The 23,679-nt window shown below is 50.5% G+C and overlaps 1 protein-coding gene across 2 annotated transcripts; it reads right to left on the minus strand.

Annotated features, from left to right (window-relative positions):
- Positions 1-1,801: 1,801 nt before the first annotated feature.
- Positions 1,802-20,573, minus strand: NUAK2 (NUAK family kinase 2). 2 transcript variants are annotated; one of them, XM_006182286.3, is made up of 7 exons: positions 20,156-20,573; positions 10,620-10,740; positions 8,024-8,175; positions 7,605-7,670; positions 5,392-5,511; positions 4,670-4,802; positions 1,802-3,976 (listed from the first exon to the last, which is right to left on the minus strand). In XM_006182286.3, exons 1-7 carry the CDS (start codon positions 20,399-20,401, stop codon positions 2,913-2,915), a joined length of 1,902 nt encoding a protein of 633 aa, XP_006182348.2. In that variant the 5' UTR covers positions 20,402-20,573; the 3' UTR covers positions 1,802-2,912. The 2 variants fall into 2 exon arrangements, with proteins under 2 accessions (XP_006182348.2, XP_014412735.1); XM_014557249.2 differs by lacking the exon at positions 20,156-20,573 and adding an exon at positions 18,842-20,041.
- Between the last annotated feature and the right edge of the window lie 3,106 nt (positions 20,574-23,679).

Below are 23,679 nucleotides of genomic sequence, written 5' to 3' on the forward strand. Positions count from 1 at the left end.
CACGTTCACTCGAGTCCCTTCCCCTTCCCAGAAATTCCATCCTCCCCCAAAAGTGCTAGCAGGGGCTGTGGCCTCTCCCTCCCCTCAGTGCCTTTCCACACTCAGGTTTCCCTCCCTCTCCCCTCCATCCTATCTCCCCACTGCAGCGTCTCCCTTTCGAAGCTTTGGAGGTGAGGGGAAGGCATTTCCGGGCAGAAGGAATTGCCATAATCCTTGTGCCTAAGACAGAGTGTGGCGCGTAATAGATTCTCAGTAAGTATTTGTACTTCCACTCACTGATCTCCTGACTCTCCAAACCCAGCCTAGTTCAGGTGACTCCACCCCCTCACTCAGATCTGTTATCCCCCAAGACTGGATTTGAGTTGTGCTTTTCCCATCTGCTAACTAGGCAAGTTACTTTAAGTTTTTGAGTCTCAATTTCATCTTCTGCAACTTAAGAATGATAAAAATTGTGCCGGACTAACAAGGCTGTCCTGAGCTTTAAATAATACACCAAGTGCCTGATACATAAGTACCTAAATGGTAGCCCTTATTATTTTCTCCTAAGTTGCTACTCTTTTCCATCACCCCAACTCCCCTCAGCATTATCTGAACTGACAATTTTTCTATAGAGTTTTACTTATTTTTAATGCATGCTACCTTGCTGTCCAGTCTGCAGCCTCCTTGAGGTTAAGATCTTACGCGCTGCATCAGGGACATAGCAATCACCCCTGTCCTTCAAGGGCTAAGCACACAAAAGGGCTTGAGTCCTGAGTCCAGTGAATAAATGAGCAAGGTCAACTCCACATCTGAACTCTGAGCTTCTTGGGTAAAGACCCTCTATTATATTTTTCCCATGTCTATCCAGAGCCTAGCCCAGAGCTCCCGCACTCAGTAGGACCTCAAAGATATCGGACTGGAAGACCCCAGTTGTAGCTTAAGCAGTTTCTTGTTTACTCTTTCGTCTTGATCCCAGGGTTGCCTGGCTCCCCACTTCTTCCCCAGACTCAGTAACTTTGCCAGCTCCCCAGATGCAGGGAGCGGGAGGGAAGTGCAGATGCTCCACACCAGCAGGCGCTGATGGCTGGCGGGGAGGACAGGTGTACCGTGGAGCAGGCAGCTGGAACTGGCTAGGACTTGGGATGTTTGGGGGCCTGCGAACAACGGGTCGGGCAAGTCATGGGGGAGGGAGCCTGCTTGAAGCCGGAGCCGGCCGGCTGCCTGCCTGCCTGCACTTTGTCCTTATCCTCCCTTTCATCCTAGCCCTCAGAGCCCGGGAGTTTCTCAATGAAGCCGGCGTCCGGGGAATGCTCTGCAGGGGGTGGAGAGGGACGGCCAACGAGGGGGGCATTCCAAGCATTCTTTGCTTCCTCTAGGAGTCAGGCGGTGGGGGCGGAGAGGAGAGCAGCTGCCTGGCACTGGAGGGTGAAGGATTTCTTTGGAGGGAGAGAATAAAGGCGGTGGGGGAGACTTCAAGCAGCAGGGGACTGAGCTGGATGGGGGAGGGGTGGGAGAAGAGAATGAGCAGCGTCGGGGCGGGGCTGTATAATCTGCCAAACCCGGGGCTTTAGTGCTAACCCCAGAGCAAATTGGGATCCTCAGCTCAGGGCTCTTTCCCACCTGTGTGCTTAAAGGGGAGAACTGCTGATGGAGGTATAACGGGGAGCCTTTTGGAGTTAAGGGCTAGATTTTTGTTGTGTTTTGTTTGTATTAAGCAGGTTCTGTATTCTCTAGCCATGACAGACCAGGGGAGTGCATGTTAAGAGAAAACTCAAAGATCTGCACCCACCTCCCCACCCCCCAATCAGAACCACAGAGGCTGTTTTCCAATCACCATTCTGGTTTTTAATGGGATGGTTCTTTCTACCCACAGAAGGAAAGAGGGACCATCAGGTAGACAGAATCAGGGCATGGAGTGAGGGGGCCAGACACCACTTGCAGACAGTATAATGGGATATGTAGATTTATAAAAGATTCCCCCTCCGCTTCCCCTTAATCAGTAGAGAATCATTGCAAAACTGTGTCTCTCTGCACAACATTTAGATGGCACAGTGGATTTCCCCAGAACATAGTATTCACATTATCGAAGATAGAAGGCTCACTTTTTAAAAAAACAGTGTTGAAAACATAATAATAAATAAGAACATTCTAGGGCCCTGAAAACCCAGAGAAATAGACATGGCCATTCTCAGTAGCAGGAGCAGCTTGGAGGCCGGAGAAGTTCAGAGTCTTTGAGGTCCAAGGTGGGGTCCAGCGGCATCTGGGCCCCTTGAGATGAAGTCCAATAGCAGCCTGAGCCTTTTCAAGTCCTTTAGATTCATAGCAGCGACTCCAGGAGGCTTGGGCCAGGTTTGGAGGAGGGGAAAGGGGAGAGAACCTTTGAGGAAACAAGAGGTTGCGTTCTCTTACTGCTCAGGTAAGTAAGGAAGGGCAGGCATTGGGAGGCCATTCCCAGGACACCCCAGGGTGTTAGGGGTGCCACATTTCAGTTGTGGTTGGTGGAGATGGGAATGTATGTGTGAATGAAAGAAGAGTTTCCACCCCCACCTTGGCAGGAAGGCACCATGCAGGAAACTTACTCATTACAATAAAGGAGATGAGTGCTAAGAGAGCGCTCTTTCCAGATCTCTGTGGCCCTACTATGTGTACAAGAAACAGACAACGGGGACTCGGCCACGGGCCTGCCCCTCTACTTCTCTACTCTTTTTCCCTCTACTATCTTCTTGGTTGGATGGGGCTGAAGACATTGAACCCTCAATGCACTTCACTTGCCCACTCCCCACGTACAGCCCTCCCCAGGGCTCGATTGCAAACCGTCTCAGCCTTCTGGGCTGGGATGTTGGTCCTGGGTGGCAGGGAAGAAGGCTGTCTCCCCTGAGGGTGCAGCCAGCTGCATCTTAGAGCCTGCCCCGGCGGGGCGATGCCCCCCACCCTCAGCTGAGCTCTGAGCAGACCCCCAGTGCCTGCTGGCAGGCCTCTGTCCCCTCCTGGCAGTCCATCAGGGAAAAGCAGCTCTCCCCCAAGGGGTCCTGCCGCCAGCGCCTCAGGCCTCTGCTTCCAGGGCCTTCTGAGGGGGGCTTCTCAAGCCCCAGGAGGTTGTCCACAGACACACAGCCCCGCAGTGGGGGCTCAGGGAGCCGCTCGGGCAAGTCCAGCTGGTCAAAGGACTCAGAGGACAGGATGCTGTCCTCACTCACAGCCACTGAGGGGCGGCTGGCCCGGGCTGGAGGGCGAGGTGAGGCCAGTTCATCCAAAGAGCCGAAGGTGGCGGGGGCGGGAAGCTCCAGGGCGGTGTGGGAGAACTTGCCGTTGTGTTTGAGGATGCCCTTCGGATGGAGCAGCAGCCCTGAGGCTGGTGGGGGCTTGTGCTCCACAGCATCCCCACTCACAAACACGTCCCCTGCATCCAAGAGCTCCCCAGACTCGCTGGGTTCAGGAGACGAGTAGTAGCCAGACTCACGCTGGCGAGACTTCTTGAGGATGCCTTTCTTGGGGAGCAGGGGGGCAGCCTGTCCTGGGCTTGTAGGGACGGGGCTGAGCTCAGGGTCCTCCCTTGGCGCCTCCGAGAAGGCCGACGCCTTCTTCTTGAGAATGCCTTTCGGCAGCTTGAGGGTGCCCTTGCCAAGGCGAGGGGAGCTGTTGGCAGCTGGGTCCCCCTGGAGAGTCTGGGCCATGTCATTCTCTTTGCGGGACTTCTTGAGCGAATGCTGGCGCTCCAGGCCGGAGGTGATGCTCCCACCTCCAGGTGCGTGCTGCTTGAAGAAGCTGCATACCTTGGCCCCGTTCTCCAGGAGAGGGCGGGAGGACCGCCGGAGCCAGTCAGCCATGGAGGCCCGGCCAGAGTCGCTGCCCGGGTGCCCTCCCTCGTGCAGAGCCTCCTGCTCTCCAACACGGGTGGTGTAGCCCCAGTTAACCCACCAGTGACTGGCCACATCCTCCAGTGTGGCCCGGCGGGTAGGGTTCACCATTAACAGCCAGCGGATCAGGCCACAGGCATCTAGAAGAAAGAGAGGGAATTCAGATTCGTAGCCACGAGCATGGGCACCCACAGCCCACCTCTCACTGGCTGACCCCCATTCGTGCTAAGACACGGCTCACTCTTGTGTCAGACAGGTCCACTCCCACCAGGGCTCCACACACGCCACAGCCCAGGCCGGCTCCCCACAGTCTCCAGCTTTCCTGGATTGACTCCGCCAATGTCTGCTTCTGCCCCTCGGCCCCTCAGGACCACGGCCCCTTTGTTAGCCAGGTTTGTATGTTAGTGTGCATCCTCCTTTGCTGCCCTGAAATGCAACCCTCTGAGGGCAGGGACTGCTCAAGAGTAAACCAAGGTTCTCACACCCTGATTCTTGCCTTCTACATTGTACCTGAGGGGACAAAAAGATTTCTAAAAACTAGGACAAAAGCAGTAGGAAATGAGACAATTGGAGCAAAGAGGATCTAAGTTAGACCCTAGGAAGCACTTCCCAAATATAATAAAGTATGCCCATAAAGGAAGGAAGAGCTACCCCTTCCTTCCTCTGAGATCACAGACACAGGAGGCAGAGAGAGGACAGCAGGAGGTGGGGTGGAAGTTACCCTCATCTCTCTGGGTGGCTCTCTTCATTTTACTGTCACTGTTTAATTCCTGCTGTGGAAATTAGCAAAGGACACCCCGGTCCTGGATGAGAACACCCATACGCTCACTCACCGGAGGGTTTAGGCGGCTGCCGATAGGCCCCATTGCTGATCTGTTTCACCAGCGTCTTATGGTCCTGCCCATCAAAGGGCATGGTGCCATGCACCAGGATGTATAGGAGAACACCTAGGGACCAGCTGTCCACCTGAGAGAGAGAGAGAAGGAGACAGAGAGAGAGAGAGGGAGTCATCAAGAATGTTCTCATGCCACAGGCTGGAGGGCTTCCAGCCTCACATTCAATACCATGGGAAAAGGGGGGCACACTTTGGAGAACTCAGAGCTCAGTGCATTTGAGAACCACCTCCTTCTCGCACCCAGGGACAGAGAGGGTGACACTGCAGAAGAGACTGAGGTTCATGGGAAGAGGTGTAGTCAATTGCCTCCCCTTGGGAGGGGCAGCCACAAACACAAGGTCAGTGACAAGGTCATCCCTCTGGGCCAGGAGTGGATGGTTGTGACAGACATCACCTCTCCAGGGAGGTTGGCTGGGGACTGGGAAAGGTAATGGGAACTTGGAAAGTGAGGGGCTTAGAACCAGACTGGGAGCAAGAGACTCAAACTCTCGTTCCAGTTTTTGCCTCTCTCAGCGAGAGACCTGGCCTGGCACTCCTCCGGCAGGGAGGTGAGTTCTGAGCTCTGAGAAAGGGAGTAACTAGGGAACTAGCGCACCTGTCTCTGTGGATCTAAGCCAGTGAACGGCCGACACGGGCTGGTGGAGGAGGGCCGACACTCACCTCTGGGCCCGTGTAGGGCTTCCCGTTGACGATCTCTGGCGAGGCGTAAAGGGGGCTCCCGCAGAACGTCTGCAGGAACTTGCCTTGGTGGTAGAGGTTGGAGAGGCCAAAGTCAGCGATCTGCAGGATTGGGTCAAACGTGGGCAGGGGTCACACCAAGGCCTGGCTTGTTCTGTAGCTCCAAGCTGGCCCCTCTCTAGACCGGGGGAAACCCAGGCCCCAGCAGGAGGGAAGGGTGCCCATGACCCCTACCCAACACTGGGCACCGCCGACATAGCTCAGGCCCTGGAAGAGGGGACCCTGTGGAGGTTGTACCAATGAGGAGTGCCTAGGCAGAGGTGTGTCGGGGCGCCACCAGGTCCTCGCTGTTTCCCAGGCACCTTTGTTCACACTGTTCACCTTTGTTCATCACTCCAGGGATGCTGTCTCCTGCCTGCACACATCCTCCTGACCCAGCAAGCCCACCTGCCAGCCCACTTCCTCCAGGAAGCCTTCCATTGCCCTGAGATTTCCTTCTCCCATGAACCCCTACAATTTCCAATGGCTCACAGTTGCCCCTGCTTGTCCATCCCATCTCCTCTTACTGCCACGTTCCCTGTGCTGACCTCTCGCCCCCACCCCATCTGCAGCTCCTAGCGCAGGTGTGACCCATGGGTGGGATGGCCACTTATTGACTGAAGGAAGGGTCTACCAGTTGGAGGGGGAGAGTCGGCCTCTTGTGCCAATGCCGTGGTGCTCAGAAGCGTGCAACCCACTGCTTGGGCTTGGGCTGCCCTTCCCAGCAAAGGGGCTCATCTCTCTGCCCACACCTGGGCAGGAACGTGGTGGACTGGGGTCAGCCCAGTATAGCTGAGAAGCCATAGGGAAGGCAGAACAAAGATGACAGCCATGGTTATTTATAGCCCAGAAGATGGATTCTTCTTATGGGACTTTCTGAGCTACCTTATACTGAGGGCTTGAGAGGCTCCAAGCCCATCTTCTCGCTCCTTAGAGAGACCCTTCCCCAACTATTCTTAAACCGAGGCTGAGGCCACTGGCCTTCTGCTCCCCACCTCTCCATCCCCAGCAGAGGGCCATGTGTCCCCAGGGTGGGGCTGTTGATAAACTCTGGCTCCTTCATTTATGGTTTTATTGGTCTCTTATCAAGCAGTTACCAGTTGAAGCCCGTAATGAGGCAGGTGATTGGTACAGATGGGAAAGTTCGTGCCCGCCCAGGTTATGTGGGCTTATGGGCTCTGGTTTCCCTCCCCCTGGTCAACATCAAAGCAAGCCCCACCTGCTCCGGGAATTGGTTAGGAGCATGAACTCAGTGCCAGGGCACCTCAGGGCATAGGTCAGGAGCCACTTGCGAAGGGACTATGACCTGGGTTCAGAAGGATTCTGAGGAGGGGTCCGGGTGCAGAGTCCGAGCCCTCCCAGGTACCTGCAGGGGCCAGCCCTTGCCACCTCCCCCTGCCAGCCCTGAGACCTGGGTTTACCACATCAACGTGAACTTCTCAGACCTAAGTTTAACTAATTAGGCATGAGAATTCAGCAGCTGCAGAAAGCAGGAAGCTGGCAGCGCATTGCTTGCTGTGGTGAAAGGTGCCAAAGGACTACCTAACTGCGGCTGCGTGTGAGCAGGTGTGTTTGTGCAGGCACGCAGGTGGGGCGGGCTCAGGCTGTGACTTCTGCTTGCCAGTCCCAAGGTTACGAGCAGAAGCCAACCCTAGACCTAGACTCCGGTCAGCCTGGGAACATCAAGAGTACTGGTCAGGGAGTCAGAGGAGTTTGGTTCCAACTCAGGCTCAGCCACTCACCAGCCATGGGACCTTGTGCAAGTCATTCCTTATCGTGAGGCCTCAGTTTTCTTTTCTTTTTCATACATATATATTTTAGAGGCTTCTGTCTTGTTTATTCTTCTCATTTGGGGGGGGAGGGGGAATAGGTTTATTTATCTATCTATTTATTTATTTTATGGAGGTACTAGGGATTGAACCCAGGACCTTGTACATGCTAAGCATGCTCTCTACACCCTTCCCTCAGTTTTTAATCCATAGAATAAGGTGCTGGAATGGATGATGGTGGAGGTCCGTACCAGTACTAATATATAAGTCTGAGCTTTGCTCAGCTCCTTCTAGAACCCCTAGGGGCTTCAAGATGCCTGGCTAGGGGCAGTGCGGACAGGCTGGGGAGGGGTGGGGGAGTGGCTTTAAACAAGAGGTGGGGCTCACCTTGATATTTCCACTGGCATCTAAGAGGATGTTCTCCAGCTTGAGATCTCGGTGGACAATCCCGTTCTGAAAGAGGGAGGGAGGAGAATCAAGAAGGTCACCAGGGAGGGGAGGACACGAGGGCTTGGTCTGAACAGTGAGGTAAGCACAAAGGGGGCTGAGTCGGGGTGAGCACAGGTAGGTGGGAATGCCCATCTTTACTGGCACATAGCACAAAACATCGTGGGCCCTTCCATCCTGGGCCAAGAGACTCAAAGCCAGAGACACCAACATTCCCTAGTCTGAATCCAGAATTGAGTCTTGCTTCTGCTTCTGTCTTCCTGTGTGATCCTGGACAGGTCATGGAATCTGGTGCAAACTGGCTCCCGAGCCCCAGGGACCAGCCCCTCAGAACAGGGCTGGGGCAGGTGGCTGCTCACCTGGTGGCAGTAGTGCACGGCGGAGACGATCTGCCGGAAGAAATGCCGGGCGTCGCGCTCACTGAGCCGCTGCCGCTCGCTGATGTGGTCGTACAGGTCGCCCCGGCTGGCGTACTCCATGACAATCACAATCTTGCTACTATTCTCAAACACTGGGGCAGAGCAGGGCAGGAATGTCAGGCCCCACCGGAGCCCACTGCTCCCCACTGGGGGCCACATAGTCCTCCCTGGCCCCAAACCAGACAGGACCTTCCTCTAGAGACATTTGCTAAGGCCAAGGCCCACCCTCCTTCTCCTTGGAAGTTCAGGCTTTTGAGGATTCTTAAAACTACCCAGCAAATTCTGAGACATCACTGAATGAGTATGAAAAGTCAGGTTCTCTGGTTCAGAATCCAGCACTTTTTTACCCCGTGACCTTGGGCAAATCTCTTCTAGGTACATCAGTAAGAATGTAGGTTTAGGGTTTGAATCCCGGTCCCATCACTTACTAGCCGGGACACTGTGGCAAGTTATTCAACCAGTGTGCCTGAGTTCCTCACTTGAAAAGGGATGATAATAGCGACCTCACAGGGCTGGGGTGAGAAACAGATGAAAGTAAGTGATAGATAGCTCTCGGGCTGGCTGAACAAGCGGCGGCAAGCAAGCCCGTAATAGATGGTATCTACTATTACATTTCTATCAGCACCCTCATGCATAGATTTGAAGAATCATGTCCATAGTAATGCCTGCCTTGAGGATTAGAAGAGGAAAACAAGTGTACGAAAGTGATTTGTAAACTGCAAAGTACCACGCAGAGCTGAAATAGTCATCACTTTTAACATCTCTGACTTCCCATCCAGAGTATTCAAGCCAGGGCCTTGTACACAGAAACAATCTAACTATTTGGTGATTAATTGATCGGCTGGCGTCCTGGCAGTCAGCCTACTCCAGCTGGCTCATCTCCATGTGTGGGAGGGGCCCTCTTGCCTCCCAAGGCCTTGTCTTGCCTCCTGGAAAAGTAGGCAATGGCTGGTTCCCCAAACTGGCCCTTCTGCTGGGTATGTGGCAAAACATGTATGTTGGTGACATGGCATCTTTGTGTCAGACGGGTCCTGTGAGTTTGGCTTGCTCAGCCAGCCCCAGCGTGATTGCTGTCTAGCTTGTGAGGGGGAGCAGAGGGAGCAGGCTTCTTCCAAGCAGGGGACCAGCTCCCAGTCAAATGGATCCATGACCAGGAGGACTGTGCTTTTCCCCCTGGGGAGCATCATGGCCCAGCCTGCTGGGGGTGCCCAGCTGAGGCTCCACCCCTGTGGTTCCCCACATCTCTGTAGGCTGTGTGCAAACTTTGTGCCCTGAAATTGGGGGTCAGGAGCCAGCCAGGGCCCATTCTGGAGAGCAGCTAGGTTAGTGGTCAGTCCCAGGACCAGAACCTTGTCCCAGCCCAAAACTCCTGAAGGCTGTGGCAGAAGGGGATGGATCTGGGGGAGCCCTGCCAGATACACTAACTGTTAAGCTGTGACATCCCAATATGTGCTGAATCTGAAAATGTAGTAAGTAGAAGCCACATCCTAAGCTTCAAAGCTCAGTTCCTAGACCTAGCTGGAGATAGAGGTGTCAGGGGGAATTCACGTGTACACACACACACACACAGAGACACACACAGACACACACACACACGGAGCCCAATCACCAAGCTCAGCCTGGCTTAACCAATACCTCTGTCATCTGCCCACTCTTCCCTGGGGGAAATACACAGAGATACAATTCGCCTTCAGAGCCACTTGCCTGGGCTCCCCATGGGACCAGCTCAGGTCACGGGGCCATGTCAGTGGCTCTGCCCCGAGTCATCCAATAAGCATAACTTGAGAGAGGAGACCAGTCTTTCTTCCCACCAGGAATATCAGACCCAGGACAAAGCCACAGGCTCCCTTCCCTCCGTCCTGCTGCTACTGCCTTTCCTTGTTTCCTGTCTAACTGATATTATGTAACGGCTGGAAGCAGACAGGTGTGTGTGGGAGACTGCTCTCCCTCTTTGCCACATCACCCTCTCTGGCTTACTTTGTTGTCTGGGTCGCAGGGAACAGGGTAGCTGGAGGGGAAAGCCAGCACTGATGTCAGACCAAGAGGAGGCTGAAAGAGACGAGTTGGGAGCCAGCCCCATGGGGGAATGATTCAGAGGACAGGAGGTCTGGCTCTTGGGATGCATGAAGGAAAATAGTACCCACGCACCGGGGACAGGTGCAGGTCTCTGTATGTTTCAGCCTCCCCCGGATTGCTAAGGATCTCATTGGTTCGGGGAGGCAGTGTTCAAGTCTGGAAAACCTAACAACAAAAATGCCAACAGTCTGTGGAATTCCTCGCACGTGCTGAGCACTTGGTGACTTGTACTTTGATCTTTGCACCAACCTTGTGACGTAGGTGGGGTTATCCCGTTTTACAAATGAGGAACTGAGGCCCAGAGGTTAAAGTAGTTGTCCAAAGTCATACAGCTGGGTTTCAAATCCAACTTTTGCTCTTAAGCCTGTGTCTTTTTTACTTCCTTGTGTCATCTGTTCTGATTGCTCCTACGCAAACACACACACACACACTCCCAGGTTCAAATACTCTGCCCCTGTACCTTCATGGATGGCAATGATGTGGGGGTGATTGAGTGACGACATGATCTCAATCTCTCGCCGAATGTGCATCAGATCTTGCTCATCTTTGATTTTGTCTTTCCGGATTGACTTGATGGCCACCTGGGAACAGAGAACGCAAGAGAGTGAGGAGAAAGGTCTGGCAGGTAAAGGTGTCCCCAAGGACACTCTGAGAGCCCTGATTCTGGTGATGTGCCTACAGCTGCTACAGAGGCCACAGGGCGCACCCAGAGAAGCCTCGCCATCCTTCATTGGGGCAGGTGGCAGAGAGGCTGGAGAACACCTTCTCTAGAGAAGGCTCTCACTAGGTTAGGTGCAGTTTATGTAGCAGGAAGGAGAATGGATCAATGACCTTATTCAGAGTCCACAGATGCAGAAGGTAGGCAACAACCTGCATTTGTAAGGCCAATGCTTTATGATTGCAAATTTACCACATTCCACTACAAGGAAAGGACTGGGCCTGTTCTGCTCACCACTGGATAGCGAGCATAGTGCCTGGCACACAGTAGGCGCTGAACAACCATTACTGCAGCAGTCAGTGAACCAGCCCTCACAACAATCCTGGGAGGTGGGCACAGAAAGCATCATTACCCCATTTCCAGGTGAGGAAGCTGGTTCCTAAGGAAGGTAAATGACCTGCTCAGAGAGTCACACAGTCACTAACGGGCACAGAGGGGGTGGCACTATTGACCATCTGATCCTGCCTCTGGTACTTTTTCCTTCATAATGCCCATTAATGGATGACTGGCTAGAGAAAATACGGTATATTCATCTTATGGACTATTATTCAGCCATAAAAAGGAGTGAAGTGCTGATACATGCACAGTATAGATGACCCTTGAAAACACGATGCTCAGTGCAAGAGGCCAGGCGCCCAAGGACAAATATTGTACAATTCTACTTACATGAGGTACCCAGAGTAGGCAACTGCACTGGACAGAAAGGAGGAGAGTGGTTACCAGAAGTGGGGATGTTGGAGGTGGGGGTGGTGGGACAGCGGGTTATTGTTTAATAGGTACAGAGCTTCTGCTTCAGATGATGAAAAGGTTTTGGAAATGCACAGTGGTGACGGTGTACAACACTGTGGATGTGCTGAATTGTACACTTAAAATGATTAAAATGGTACACTTTATGTCATATATGTTTTACCATACATACATAAAAAAATCACAAAAAAGTTATGGGGGGAACGGGGTGGGAAGGAATAAACTGGGAGTTCGAGATTTATAGATACCTCGATATATAGATATATTTGTATATACATAAAATAGGTAAACAAGTTTATACTGTATGGCACAGGGAACTATATTCAATATCTTGTAATAACCTGTAATGAAAAAGAATATGAAAATGAATATATGTATGTATATGTATGACCAAACTATTATGTTGTAAACCAGAAATTGACACAACATTGTAACCGATTATACTTGAAAAAAAAAAGTTATGGTAAAAATGCCAGTCTCTTCAGTCTAGGTAACTAATGTCGCTCCTCCAGCAACAAACAAACAAACAAACAACTAGACAATTAAACAGAGTCTCTGGGCTTTGCTATTGTTTGTAAAGGTGCAAAAACCATATAAAGATTAAACTCTCTGGCTGGTATGTGTGGTGGGTTCAGGAAGGGTGGAGTGAGGCAAGAGGAAATGGAGAAAGAACTGCCAAGAAGCAGTTTAAGCAAAACTCCTAGGGACGGGGTTGTCTCAGCCCTGTTCCACGGCACTCAGCAGCGAGGGTGACAGAAACCAACTGCGCATGTGGTGTATGGAGAAGGCATCGCGTGGGGAGTCAGCGGACCTGGGCCCTCCAGGCTCTGCTGCTGTCCTGGTGGGCAAGGTCCACCCCCGCTCCCAGTTTCAATTTTCTTTTCTGTGAAATAAACAGGCTGGGCTAAGATGTCAGAGGTGCTTTCCCGCTCCAATTGTGTGAAATGACCGTATAAATGCCACGGGGCCCTTGGAGGCTGCAGTGCTGGCATCAGGTGCTGGGCGGGGATGGGGTGGGGTGTCACAGGGCTGGTCAATTCCTGACAAGTCCTATTCAAGGACATAAATGGTAAATACAAGACTTCCCCTTCATGGGAGCCAGGCAAGTTATGAGAAATCTGAAGGCGCAGGCCGAGGAAAACAGCGCCTCATTCATTTCCCAGGAGGGTTTGCCTCCCCTCTAGGTTCAAAAGGAGACAGAGAAAAGGAAACCTGGACCCGAGGGGTGGAGCCTCTAATCCCCCCTTTCACAGGGCTCTGGAGGCAGACAAAGGCTTCCGGCTCCGAACGCGGGCCTCTGTCCCTTTCGGACAGGAATGCGGAACAGCCGTAATCCCGTAAGAGGAGCAGCTCACAAAGCCCTGGGCCCGGTCACCCCGGCAACCGGCCAGGGATGGCGTGCCCTCCGCCCCCGCTCCTCCCCTGGAGCTGCATCCCTGAAAGAGGGGAGGCCCGGCTCTTTGGCCCTCCCCGAGCAGGGCAGGGAGGACAATAGCAGCGGGAGCGGCGGTCACCATGGAGCCTCCTGCCCAAGCCCCTGGAGAGGCCCAGTTGCAGCTGCAGGGGCCGGGCTGCACCTCAGCGCCCTCTTCACCCCGCCCCCCCCCCATCCCTTCTGCTCCAAACCACTCCAATGAGCTAAGCAGAAAAACCCCTGGCTTGGAATTGGACAGGGGGCGGGGATGGGGGAAGGGGCTTAAATCCTCCAACTATGGGGATTCAACCTGGAGCTTCGTTCCCGAACACCGCTCCATGCCCTTTCCTCTCCCTGAAGGGGAGATTTTATGGACTAGTTCTTTTCTCTCTCAATTCTTTGTTTTAAAAATCAGACACTAGATGAAATACCACAAGCTCTTCAGATAAAGGGCCGTAAAAATTGAATTAATAGATCGTTCAAAAAAAAAAAAAACCCACATACCTAGATAATGAAAGAGAAATATTTAAGAGTTTAAGACACACACTTATACAAACATTAGGCATATTCTGACGTACAACTGTGTACACACAAACATATACGATGAGGTAAACATAGGCTAGGGGACAGAGCTCTAAAGAAGACAAGGCGGAAAAGAAAAGAGGTTTCAAAAAAAAATGAAAAGGATCTGAGGTGTGCAAAGAGGAGTCCCTGCCTGTATGGGTAGAAGGTATACAAGTTGAACCCTGAGATCCGTCTCTTTCAACTCTGGAAGCCTATGATTTGATTTGATTTGATTTGATTTTTGGTGGGGGAGGTAATTAGGTTTGTTTGTTTGATTGATTGATTTAAGTGGAGGTACTGGGGATTGAACCTAGGACCTCGTGCACGCTAGGCATGCACTCTACCACTGAGCAATAAATACCCTCCCCTTTGGAAGCCTATGATTTTAAGTCAGAATTGTTAATCTTCAAGAGCCAGCTCCATCCTCCTGCAAGCCCATGCTCTGGCCTCGGGGGGGCTAGGTCAGGGACCCCCATCCCCGCCCCCTATCCACCGCCCCAACCTCCATCAGCTATGTTAGGTCTTAGGAGACCACAGCTTGGCTGACACGTCCCAGGAAGGAAACAAGTTAGGTCATCGTGCCTCCACCAGTCCCCAAGCAGGTTACAGACTAGAAGAGTGATGTGTCACTGCCCTCGTGGGATTAACACCTGTTCCCCCACCTATGCCGGCCCCTATGGACAGGCCTCTAACTATCTGCTGGCGAGTCTGTTAAAGTACGTGAGACACAGCAACAGCTCAGGCCTAGAAGGGGCTCAGCATACAGAAAGCCTTCAACAATTGTTTACCAGTTAACACAAATTACAAAAAAATATTTATTGGCTAAGTCATTGGGCTGATCCCTGACTGATGGGATCAGTGCCCAGATAAGATTTTCTGCCCTTCTTCCGAGGCATGGGTGGAGAGTCAGCCTTGTTTATGACAACTCATTTTGAGGGACCTTTGTTCTCATCTGCAAGATAGTTGAGCAATCATTCTCTAGTATAAAAATATAGTGACTAGAGGAAAGGAAGAAGAAAACAGTCACTGAATGGATCAGCCAGAGGACGCCTGCCTGGAGACAGTCCTGGCTCACCCCATATAATTATTAGTAAAAATCCTTTTTATTCTCCGGAGTATTCAAGTTGAGATGTTACGGTAAATGGCCACTCCCACCCAGAGGGGGCAGGAAACCCGGGCACAACAATGACACAGAAATGTGAACACCAGCTCAGAGGATGTGGATCGAGAGCCCAGGGATCTAATCTTTATTTGCCCCTTTGGTACTATGCAACTCAAGACAGCCACTTAAATGATCTGGTTAACTGGTCTGGCTAGTTTTAATGTCCTCATCTGAAAAATAAAAAGGGCATTTATTCTCCAAACATCTGCTGAAAGCCTATTGCTATGTGCCTGACACTATGGTAGGTACTGGGGATTCAGACAAAAATCGGACAGTCCCAGTGCCAAGGGCCTCGGATCAGCGGTAGGACTGGCAATTAAGTCAGCTCCAGTCTAGTGTGATGAACACGACAGTTGAGATCCCTTCCTGGCCAGGGGCTCCAGGTGCTCCAGAGAGCTTCCTTTGCCTGGAGGATCAGGGAAAACCACCCCAGGGAGAAAACTTTGTCTTAGAACTTGAACGAAGAATAGGGTTTGCGGATGAGGGGAGGGCATAGCTCAGTGGTAGAATGCATGCTTAGCATGCACAAGGGCCTGGGTTCAAGCTTCAGTACCTTCAATAAAAAAAAAATAAATGAATAAATAAACCTAATTACCCCTCCTCCAAAAAAGGGTGGGGTTTACCAAGGCAAAGTGGGAAGACCTTTGGGGTGGAGGCAGCAACCAGAGAGAGAAGGTTTGAGCACAGGCCAGAAAGAAAAGACCATTCACAAATTTGCACATCAGGACCTAAGAGCTCCGTTCTAAACATTAGTCTTCTCTGCTGAGCTTCTTCAGAAGTGGGTCACCTGCTACTATGCCAGGAAGGGGAGAGCCAAGGAATCATTATAATGGGCTTGCTATACCCATGTTAACCTGACCGAGCAAAATTTCTACTGATAGCAGCCCAGTGATTTTCTTGCCCCTGCAGTCCTGCACACTGGGAAGGCAGCAGGGCTAATTCCCTGTCCCATTTTGTAGGTGGCAAACATTGACATCCAGAAAGGTGGCTCTTCCAAGGTTCCCCAACACACCAAGGCAGTCAGGATCCAAGATGGAGGGGTGTGGCCTGGAGAAAGCTATCATCTCAGAAGACAGAAGTTCCTTGCAGATGCCCTGCCCTGCCTGCACCTCCCTGCCTCTACCTCCCTGCCTCCTACTCCTGGAGAAGGGAATGCCCCACCCTCTGCCTTGGGCCAGGCTGTGCAGTGCCCCTGGCCACCCTCATCCCACTTACAGATACACGACACACTGGAGAGATGGGTGCTGGGGTTACTCTCCTCCCCCCCTTGCCCCCCAAGGAAATCAGATGAAAACAGTCTGGATTCAGGAGAGGAAGGCAGAAGGTCTTAGAAAAAGAAGATTTTGAGGTACTGGTTTCAGGTGCCAAGAGACAGGGTACAAGCTGGGCATCTCTAGTCATAGCTATCGCCCAGAGTTGGAGCCAAGACCCTTGACTCCTCTTTGGCCTTTCATGGAGCAGCTGCCTCCGGGAGGCGGAGCAAGGAGCTGGAGGATGACCCATTTAGATAACGGAGGAGAAGCTGAGCTGGGCTGGCCTGAGCTGGGCAGAGTGGGGATAGGCTTGCAGGGTGGCCACTACCCCACCAAGCCTGCCAGAGAACCAGGCAGGGGGAGGAATGGACTCCGAGAGGGGGTCTAAGCCACCTCCCCTAAATCTCATGCTGTGCCCACCGCCCTTTGCCACCTGCCTGCCCACTCTGCCACGCTACCAGGCAAGGCACTTCCCTGCCCAGCTCTCTTGTGTGGTTTGGCCAGAGCCCAGGGACAAGAGTCGCCTGCAGTCGGAGTTTCCCTCCCTGCCGCTGAGCAGGCAGGTGCAGGAGGAGCTGGGAGGGGAGCGTCATGCAGAAGAGGCCTTTGGGTGCTGGCCAGGCAGGAGCCCTTCTTTGGATCGAGGGCTGAAGCAGGGACTGGGACTTTGAACAAAGCAGAGATCAAAGTGGTTTGGCTTAGGGAAACTGGGCACAACCCATTCTCTTGCTTGGGGCAGGATAGACCTGGATGGGGGCACCCCCCACCCCGACTCCAGGAGAGGGAGGGTAGGACCTCAGTGAAGCCAGCCTTCCTGGGATAATAACACTGGGTGTCAGCTACTGTGCTGAGCATTTTACATATATTCTTATTTAATCCTATAAGAACCCCATGAGGTATGAATTATTATACTCTCCACTCTACAGATGAGGAAATTGAGATACGGAGAAGTCACAAGGCTGGGAAGCAGTAGAGCCAGGAGTCTGAACGCTTGCAGTCTGCTGCTGAGCTGGGCAGTCTTCCTGCCAAGGTAAGAGCCTTGAATGTAGCGTAGTTCAGCTACCCAAGATCCCTCAACACAATCAGCGTGTATGTAGGGGTGGGGGTGGTTCCCAGTGACTCCTCCCACCCTCAGCACGCCTGGAGCTCTGGGAAAGGCGGTCGGTCAGAGAAAGCAGTTGGAATGACAAAACACACTGAGGCAAGCCTGGGCTCAGCTCAAAGCCAACTCCCAACTCAGCACTGGTCATCTAGTGCCTGGAGTAGTCGAGTCAGGTGCCTGTGTTGCAGGCATGCCATTCACCAGCCACAGGACAAGTCACCTGCTCTCCCTGGGCCTCAGTTTCCCCATCTGTCAATGAAGGAATCAGTCATTTTCAAACATTTTGAAATCCCACGCAGTAATCCAATATATAAATGAGACAGAAGCACCCTGGCCCCAGATCACTATCCACTTGGACTCCCTTCAAGTGCCTTGTGGCCCCCTTGAAGGTAAGAATTCCATGCAGATCATCCCCAAAGCTTTGGTGGGCACCACCATATCAGGGACCCCAGCAGGTGTTTTTCTTTTTAGGGGGTGGGGTGGTCACGAGAGCTGCAAAAGGCACAGAAGGAAATGTCATCTGGACATCAGGAATGTACTCAGGGCTAAAGATCCAGAGCAAATATTTGTTTTTCCTTTGATGCCCTCCTGGAGCAGCCATTAGTCCTGCCCACCTGCCCCTCCCTCCGGACAATCCCGTCTGGCCCCTGATAATCTCATTTAGGCAGGCTGGGAATGGGAAGTGTGGGGGAGAGAAAGTGGGATGGAAGTCGCTCAGCAGGTTTTCCTCTGAACCTAGTCCCCACCAACAGTCTCAGTTCATTTTGAGGGAGGTCGTGGGCTGCTCCCATGCCCCTCTCCCCAACTGAAGACCCGGAGGCACCAGGTTGGTCTCTCTTCAGGGAGGACAGTGAAGAAGCAGGAATGGGGGTGGAGGGAGGAAGACTCCTCTCTAGAAGTGAGAAACCATTAGTACAGCAGAGCTGTTCTTCAAGGAGAGAGACCCTGAGTAAGTTCCCAGCTGAAGTATAGGGTGGTCTATGGACCAGGAGCTACAGGACAGGTCCCATGCCCACTGATCTTGGTTCCCTGCATATGACAAGAGTTATGAGGCCAGGGAGCCCCTTCTTAATTCTCTTTTTTTCCTTTCTTTCTTTTCTTTTCTTTTTTCCTTTTTAATAGAGTTATTGGGGACTGAACCCAGGACCTTGTGCATGTCAGGCATGCACTCTACCACTGAGCTATACCCTTTGCCCTCCCTTCTGAATTCTCTCCGTTCTGATGTAATAAGAGCTGGAATCCCTGCCTACAGCCACTGAGGTTTGAAAACTGAAAGCTGGTTTATCTCATTCCAGAATCAATGATATAGCTCTCTTTCTATCTCTCTCTCTCCAATACACACACACACACAGACACACACACACACACACACACACACACACACACACACACACGTACACGCTTGTAGCGACCAAGGTCAAGAGCTTGATGAGATCTCTGAACTTCAATCTCAGTTTCCAGGCCACCTCAGTTTCCCCCCAATCCAATCTGCACCCCAACAAGAGGCACGAGCCACAAGCCACAAGCCACAAGCAGCGATTTTCCAGTTGAGCCCCCGACAAAGCCTGGGCCCAGGGGTCTCAAGCCTGGAGCCTCACCAGGCCCTCACACTTTATAGAAAGAGAAAGAAAAGGAAAACCAGGAAGTACATGATTGCCCAATAGCTGTAACCTGGCAGCGGGCAACTGGGGACTGTGCCAGGCGTTAGCAGGAAAAACATACTTGCTCCTATTGATGGGGCCATAATCCACTCCTTTTCTCCAGCATCCACTCTCCTTCACCAATGAAATGACTTCTTGAATTTCAAACCAGCTACTGGCTGCAAAAGCAAACAATCTGCGGAGGTGACTGCTGCCATCGCTGATAAGGCAGACCATGGCCACACACACCTGCAGACACACACACATGCACGTCTCATAATCAGCACCCAACTAGACTTCACAAAACAATCCCTAACTCTCAAAGACTTGTTAAAATACAGATTATTTGGTCCCATCCTAGACCTTCAGAATAAAATCAGTGTGGAACCAGAGAAGCATTTTAAACAAGCACCAGGTGATTCCTATGCACATTAAACTCAAGTTTGTTAACTTTTAGGAAATTCGCTGTCCTTTTGAGGCTGGATTTTCCAGATATAAATATCAGTTCTCATTGTGGGATCTATTGTTAGAAACAATTTAAATTCATATTTGTATCTCATTCAATCCTCATAGCAGCTGTGAAGGAGGCCGTGTTTTCTTCATTTTTGCATAAGTGGAAACTGAGAGTACAGAGAAAAAGTCAATTGCCCAAGGTCCCACAGATTACTTCTACTGTACACACACGTGCACAACAAATTAACAGGACATATACCTGAAAAGCCCTCAAACCCAAAGGTATTTGGGAGCACAGTGGACCTTGCACCAGAGCCTGGTTTCACATTTCCCATAATTAAAAACCTATCATAATGAAATTTGGACTCAGTCTTAGAGCTGGAAGGGACCTAAATGTCACAGGCTTGGGGGTGGAGGGGTGGAGTGGATATCTCCATAGTAAGCTGGGCTGCCAGACTATTAGAACTGAGTTGAGGAATCGGGCATCTCATTCATTTATTCATTCAACTACACACAAATTTACTAACCGCCTATTAAGATCAGGTGCCTTCTACTTCCTCTTTCCATTGCACTCTGTTGAATAGTCTATAACAAGCAAAATTCAACCCAAGTCCCATCTTCTTTAGGGAGCCTTCTCATCCCAAGACAGGACACTATTCGTCCCCTGTGCACCCCACTTTGCTTATTTGGTAATCATCACACTCTGGAGTTGCCGGGGTTCTCCGGTCCACGACCACTGTCCCTACAGTCATGGACAAATCTAAAGTGGACACCACCAGCACCCCCGACCGCCAACACACCCGCAACCTCAGCGTGGTAAAGACTGAATGCGGGCAACCCCACCGAGCAAGGCACTGTCCCCCGGCCCACCCTCCGTCACTCACCGCCAGCGGCCAAGCCCCGAGCCCGGCCGGCCAGCGCCGCGAGAGGGAGTCGCACTCACCAGGCGCCCCGAGCTCTCCCGCGCCTTCTTCACCTTCCCGTAGGTGCCCTTGCCCAGGGTCTCCAGGAACTCGTAGCGGTGTCGCAGGTTGTGCTTGTGGTGGTGCCGCTTCACCGCCTGCTTCTTCATCAGGGGCTTGGGCGACTTGATGAGCCCCTCGGCCAGGGGCCGAACGACCTCCGCCGTCAAGGCTGCGGTGGCCGAGGGAGCCGGGCCGGGGCGCCGGGAGAAAGCCAACGACTCCATGGCAAGCAGGAGGTGAGCGAGGGCGGAGGGGGAATCGGCTGCGCCGGGAGAGCTAGAGCCCGGGGCACCTGACCCACAACCAGCCCGGGAATCCACAGCCGCGACTGAGATCTCGACTAGGCGCCGAATTCCGAGTTGTTATAAACGCCCGGAGCCGGAGGCTCTGTCCCCGCCCCCCGGCGCCCATTGGCCTGCTTGCCGGCTGCGTGTGACCAGGGACGTCTGCATTGGCTTGGCCGGTCCCCTGCCCCGCCTCCTCCCTCTGCGCGGCTGGGAAAGGTGTCAGTGGAGCCCCGCCCACCTGGGGGCTCGAAGGGGAGGCCTGGGGAATAGGGGGCACCAGTGGGGGCTACTCGGCGGGTTGGTACTCCTGGGGTCCGGAACCTTTGAAGGTCCCTGGGACTGCTCTTGTCTCTGAAAGTCTCTCGGTCCTGGTTAGAGCTACCTGTTGTCCTTGCACTGTGCTGTTCAGATAGCAGGGGACAATCTGACAGCACAAGAGGTCACCAAAGTATTTCTCTGGAGTAATTTGCTTCTCTCATGCCAAAATCCTTAAAGTCACTTGACCACTTTTTGAAGACCATAAGGAGGAAGGAGGGATGGAATGGATGGAGGCAGACTCCAGTCAAGTAGGAGAGGTGGAGAGTTGTTCCAGGGTTCTAAGTTCACCAGTCATCCATCAGATCAACCTTAGTTATATCCCAGAAATGCGGTTCTAGGAAGTTCTTACATCTTCATCAAAGACAGCTTCAAAGACAGCTTCTAGGGTTGAGTGGGTCCCTTAAGATGTGGTGGACTTTATGAAGTGTTGGAAGGAGATGGAGAGAGCCAAAGGGAAACGTTGATTTATTAAAAAATACATTACACTTCTACTATTTAACTTGTGTCCCTCAACCTGTAAATGACTGCCCATCCAAGTTTTCCTTTCTGTAATTTTGGAGCCACGTAGGTCATGAGGTATGGCGTGGTGTTTAAGGCCTGGAGCAGAATCCCTAGGTCCAGAATTCCCATTCTTAGCGTCATTGAGAGTGAAATGAGAACACGCATAGCTGCTCCTCCCTCTAGGTGGAGTGTAATGGGGAGAAAGGAACATTTCCTCTTGAGTCTTTTTTTTAATTAAAAAAACCTCTTGAAAGTTATTTCTTTGGGGGAAGTAGTCAGGTTTATTTATTTTTATTATTATTATTTTCATTTTTCAGTTTTATTATGTAGAATTGTACAGTTTGACTGCACATATACAATGTATTGCATGTAAATACATATACACATTATACTGCACATATTTTTAAAATTTACATATATGTACTGTTCATTGTTTCTAAGAACATTTAGAGGTTTAGCTTTTTAAATTTTTTAATTTTTATTTATATATATATTTTATTGAAGTATAGTTGATTTATAATGTTTTCCATTATGGTTTATTACAGGATATTGAATATACTTCCTTGTGCTATACAGGAGGACCTTGCTGTCTATCCATTTTATATACAGTATTTTGTATCTGTTTTTAAGTTAGAGAATTTGATTTATATTTAATTTCTGCTACATATGGTTATTATTACATGGATTACTAACACATTTGGGTTTAGACCTACCACATTGCTATTTTTTTTAATCCACCCTGCTTTGTTTATCTCTCCTTTATTGATATTTTGAATTAGCTATTTTTTTAATATTGCATTTTCTCCCTCATTCAGTTTGGTAGTCTCATAAACTTTCACTATTCTTTTAGTGGCTGCTCTATTGATTACAAGAGGAAACCGTTACATATGAAAGTCAAATAAAAATTAGTGCTTTTTCTCCTTCCCTGCCCACTGGTTGAGCGTTTATCAGCTCCAGCCCACCCCCCGGCTCTGAACACTGGTTTTGGTCCACTGGTCCTCCGCATCTATTGAAAGCTCTGTTAATTTCTCAGCCTTAGAGCTTTACCTTTTTAAACTTAACATAGTTATAAAAAAAAAAAAAGCCAACCACAAAATAAGAATTAATTCAGAAAGATATATATATATATACCTTGCTATTAATAGCAACATTATTTATAATTGCCAAGATATGGAAGCATCCTAAGTGCACGTCAATAGATGAATGGATAAAGATGCAGCATATATATATAATGGAATACAGTTTTGCCATTTGCAGCCCTTCATTCACTTTTCTTTTCCACTTCAAAAAACTAGAATTTTAAAAGTGGCATGCACATTTCCATTGCATCAAAAGGAACAAAATACCCAGAAATAAACCTAACCAAGGAAGTTATCTATACTCCAAAAACTGTAAAACACTGATGAAGGAAACTGAAAATGTCACAAAGAAATGGAAAGATATCCCGTGCTCCTGGACTGGAAGAATCAACGTTATCAAAATGGCTGAATTACCCAAATCCACAGATCCAATGCAACTCCCATCAAATTACTCACAACATTTTTCACAGAACTAGAACAAACAGTTCCAAAATTTATATGGAATCATGAAAGACCCCGAACTGCCAAAGCAATCTTTTTTTTTCCTCTCTCTTACTTCTTTTTGTTCTCTTTTCTTATGGTTTGATGACTAGAGAAATTCCTTTAACATTTGTTGTAAAGCTGGTTTGGTGGTGCTGAATTCTTTTAGCTTTTGTTTATCTGTGAAGCTTTTGATTTCTCCATCAAATTGGAATGAGAGCCTTGCTGGATAGCATACTCTTCTTTGTAGGTTTTTCCCTTTCATCACTTCAAATATATCTTGCCACATCCTTCTGGCCTGTAGAGTTTCTGCTGAAAAATCAGCTGATAACCTTATGAGAGTCCCTTGTATGTTATTTGTTACTTTCCTTTTGCTAATTTTAATATTTTCTCCTTATCCTTAATTTTTGTCAATTTGATGGCTATGTGCTTCAGTGTGTACCTCTTTGGGTTGATCCTGGGTGAAACTCAGCGCTTCCTGGACTTGGGTGACTGTTTCCTTTCCCAAGTTGGGGAAGTTTTCGGTTATTATCTCTTAAAGCATTTTCTCAGGTTCCTTCCCTCTCTCTTCTCTTTCTGGGACCCTTATAATGCGAATCTTAGTGTGCTTCATGTTGTCCCAGAGTTCTCTTAAACTATCCTCATTTATTTTCATTCTTTTTACTTTTTTCTGTTCTGCAGTAGTGATTTCTACTAATCTGTCTTCTAGCTCACTGATCCGTTCTTTTGCCTCATTTAGTCTTGGTTCTTGGTTCCTTCTAGTGTGTTATTCATTTCAGTGATTTTATTCTTTAACTCTGTTTGGGTATTCTTTATGTTTTCCAACTCTTTGCTAAA

Source organism: Camelus ferus, chromosome 23 (genome assembly GCF_009834535.1).
Source record: "Camelus ferus isolate YT-003-E chromosome 23, BCGSAC_Cfer_1.0, whole genome shotgun sequence".
NCBI classification, from domain to species: domain Eukaryota; kingdom Metazoa; phylum Chordata; class Mammalia; order Artiodactyla; family Camelidae; genus Camelus; species Camelus ferus.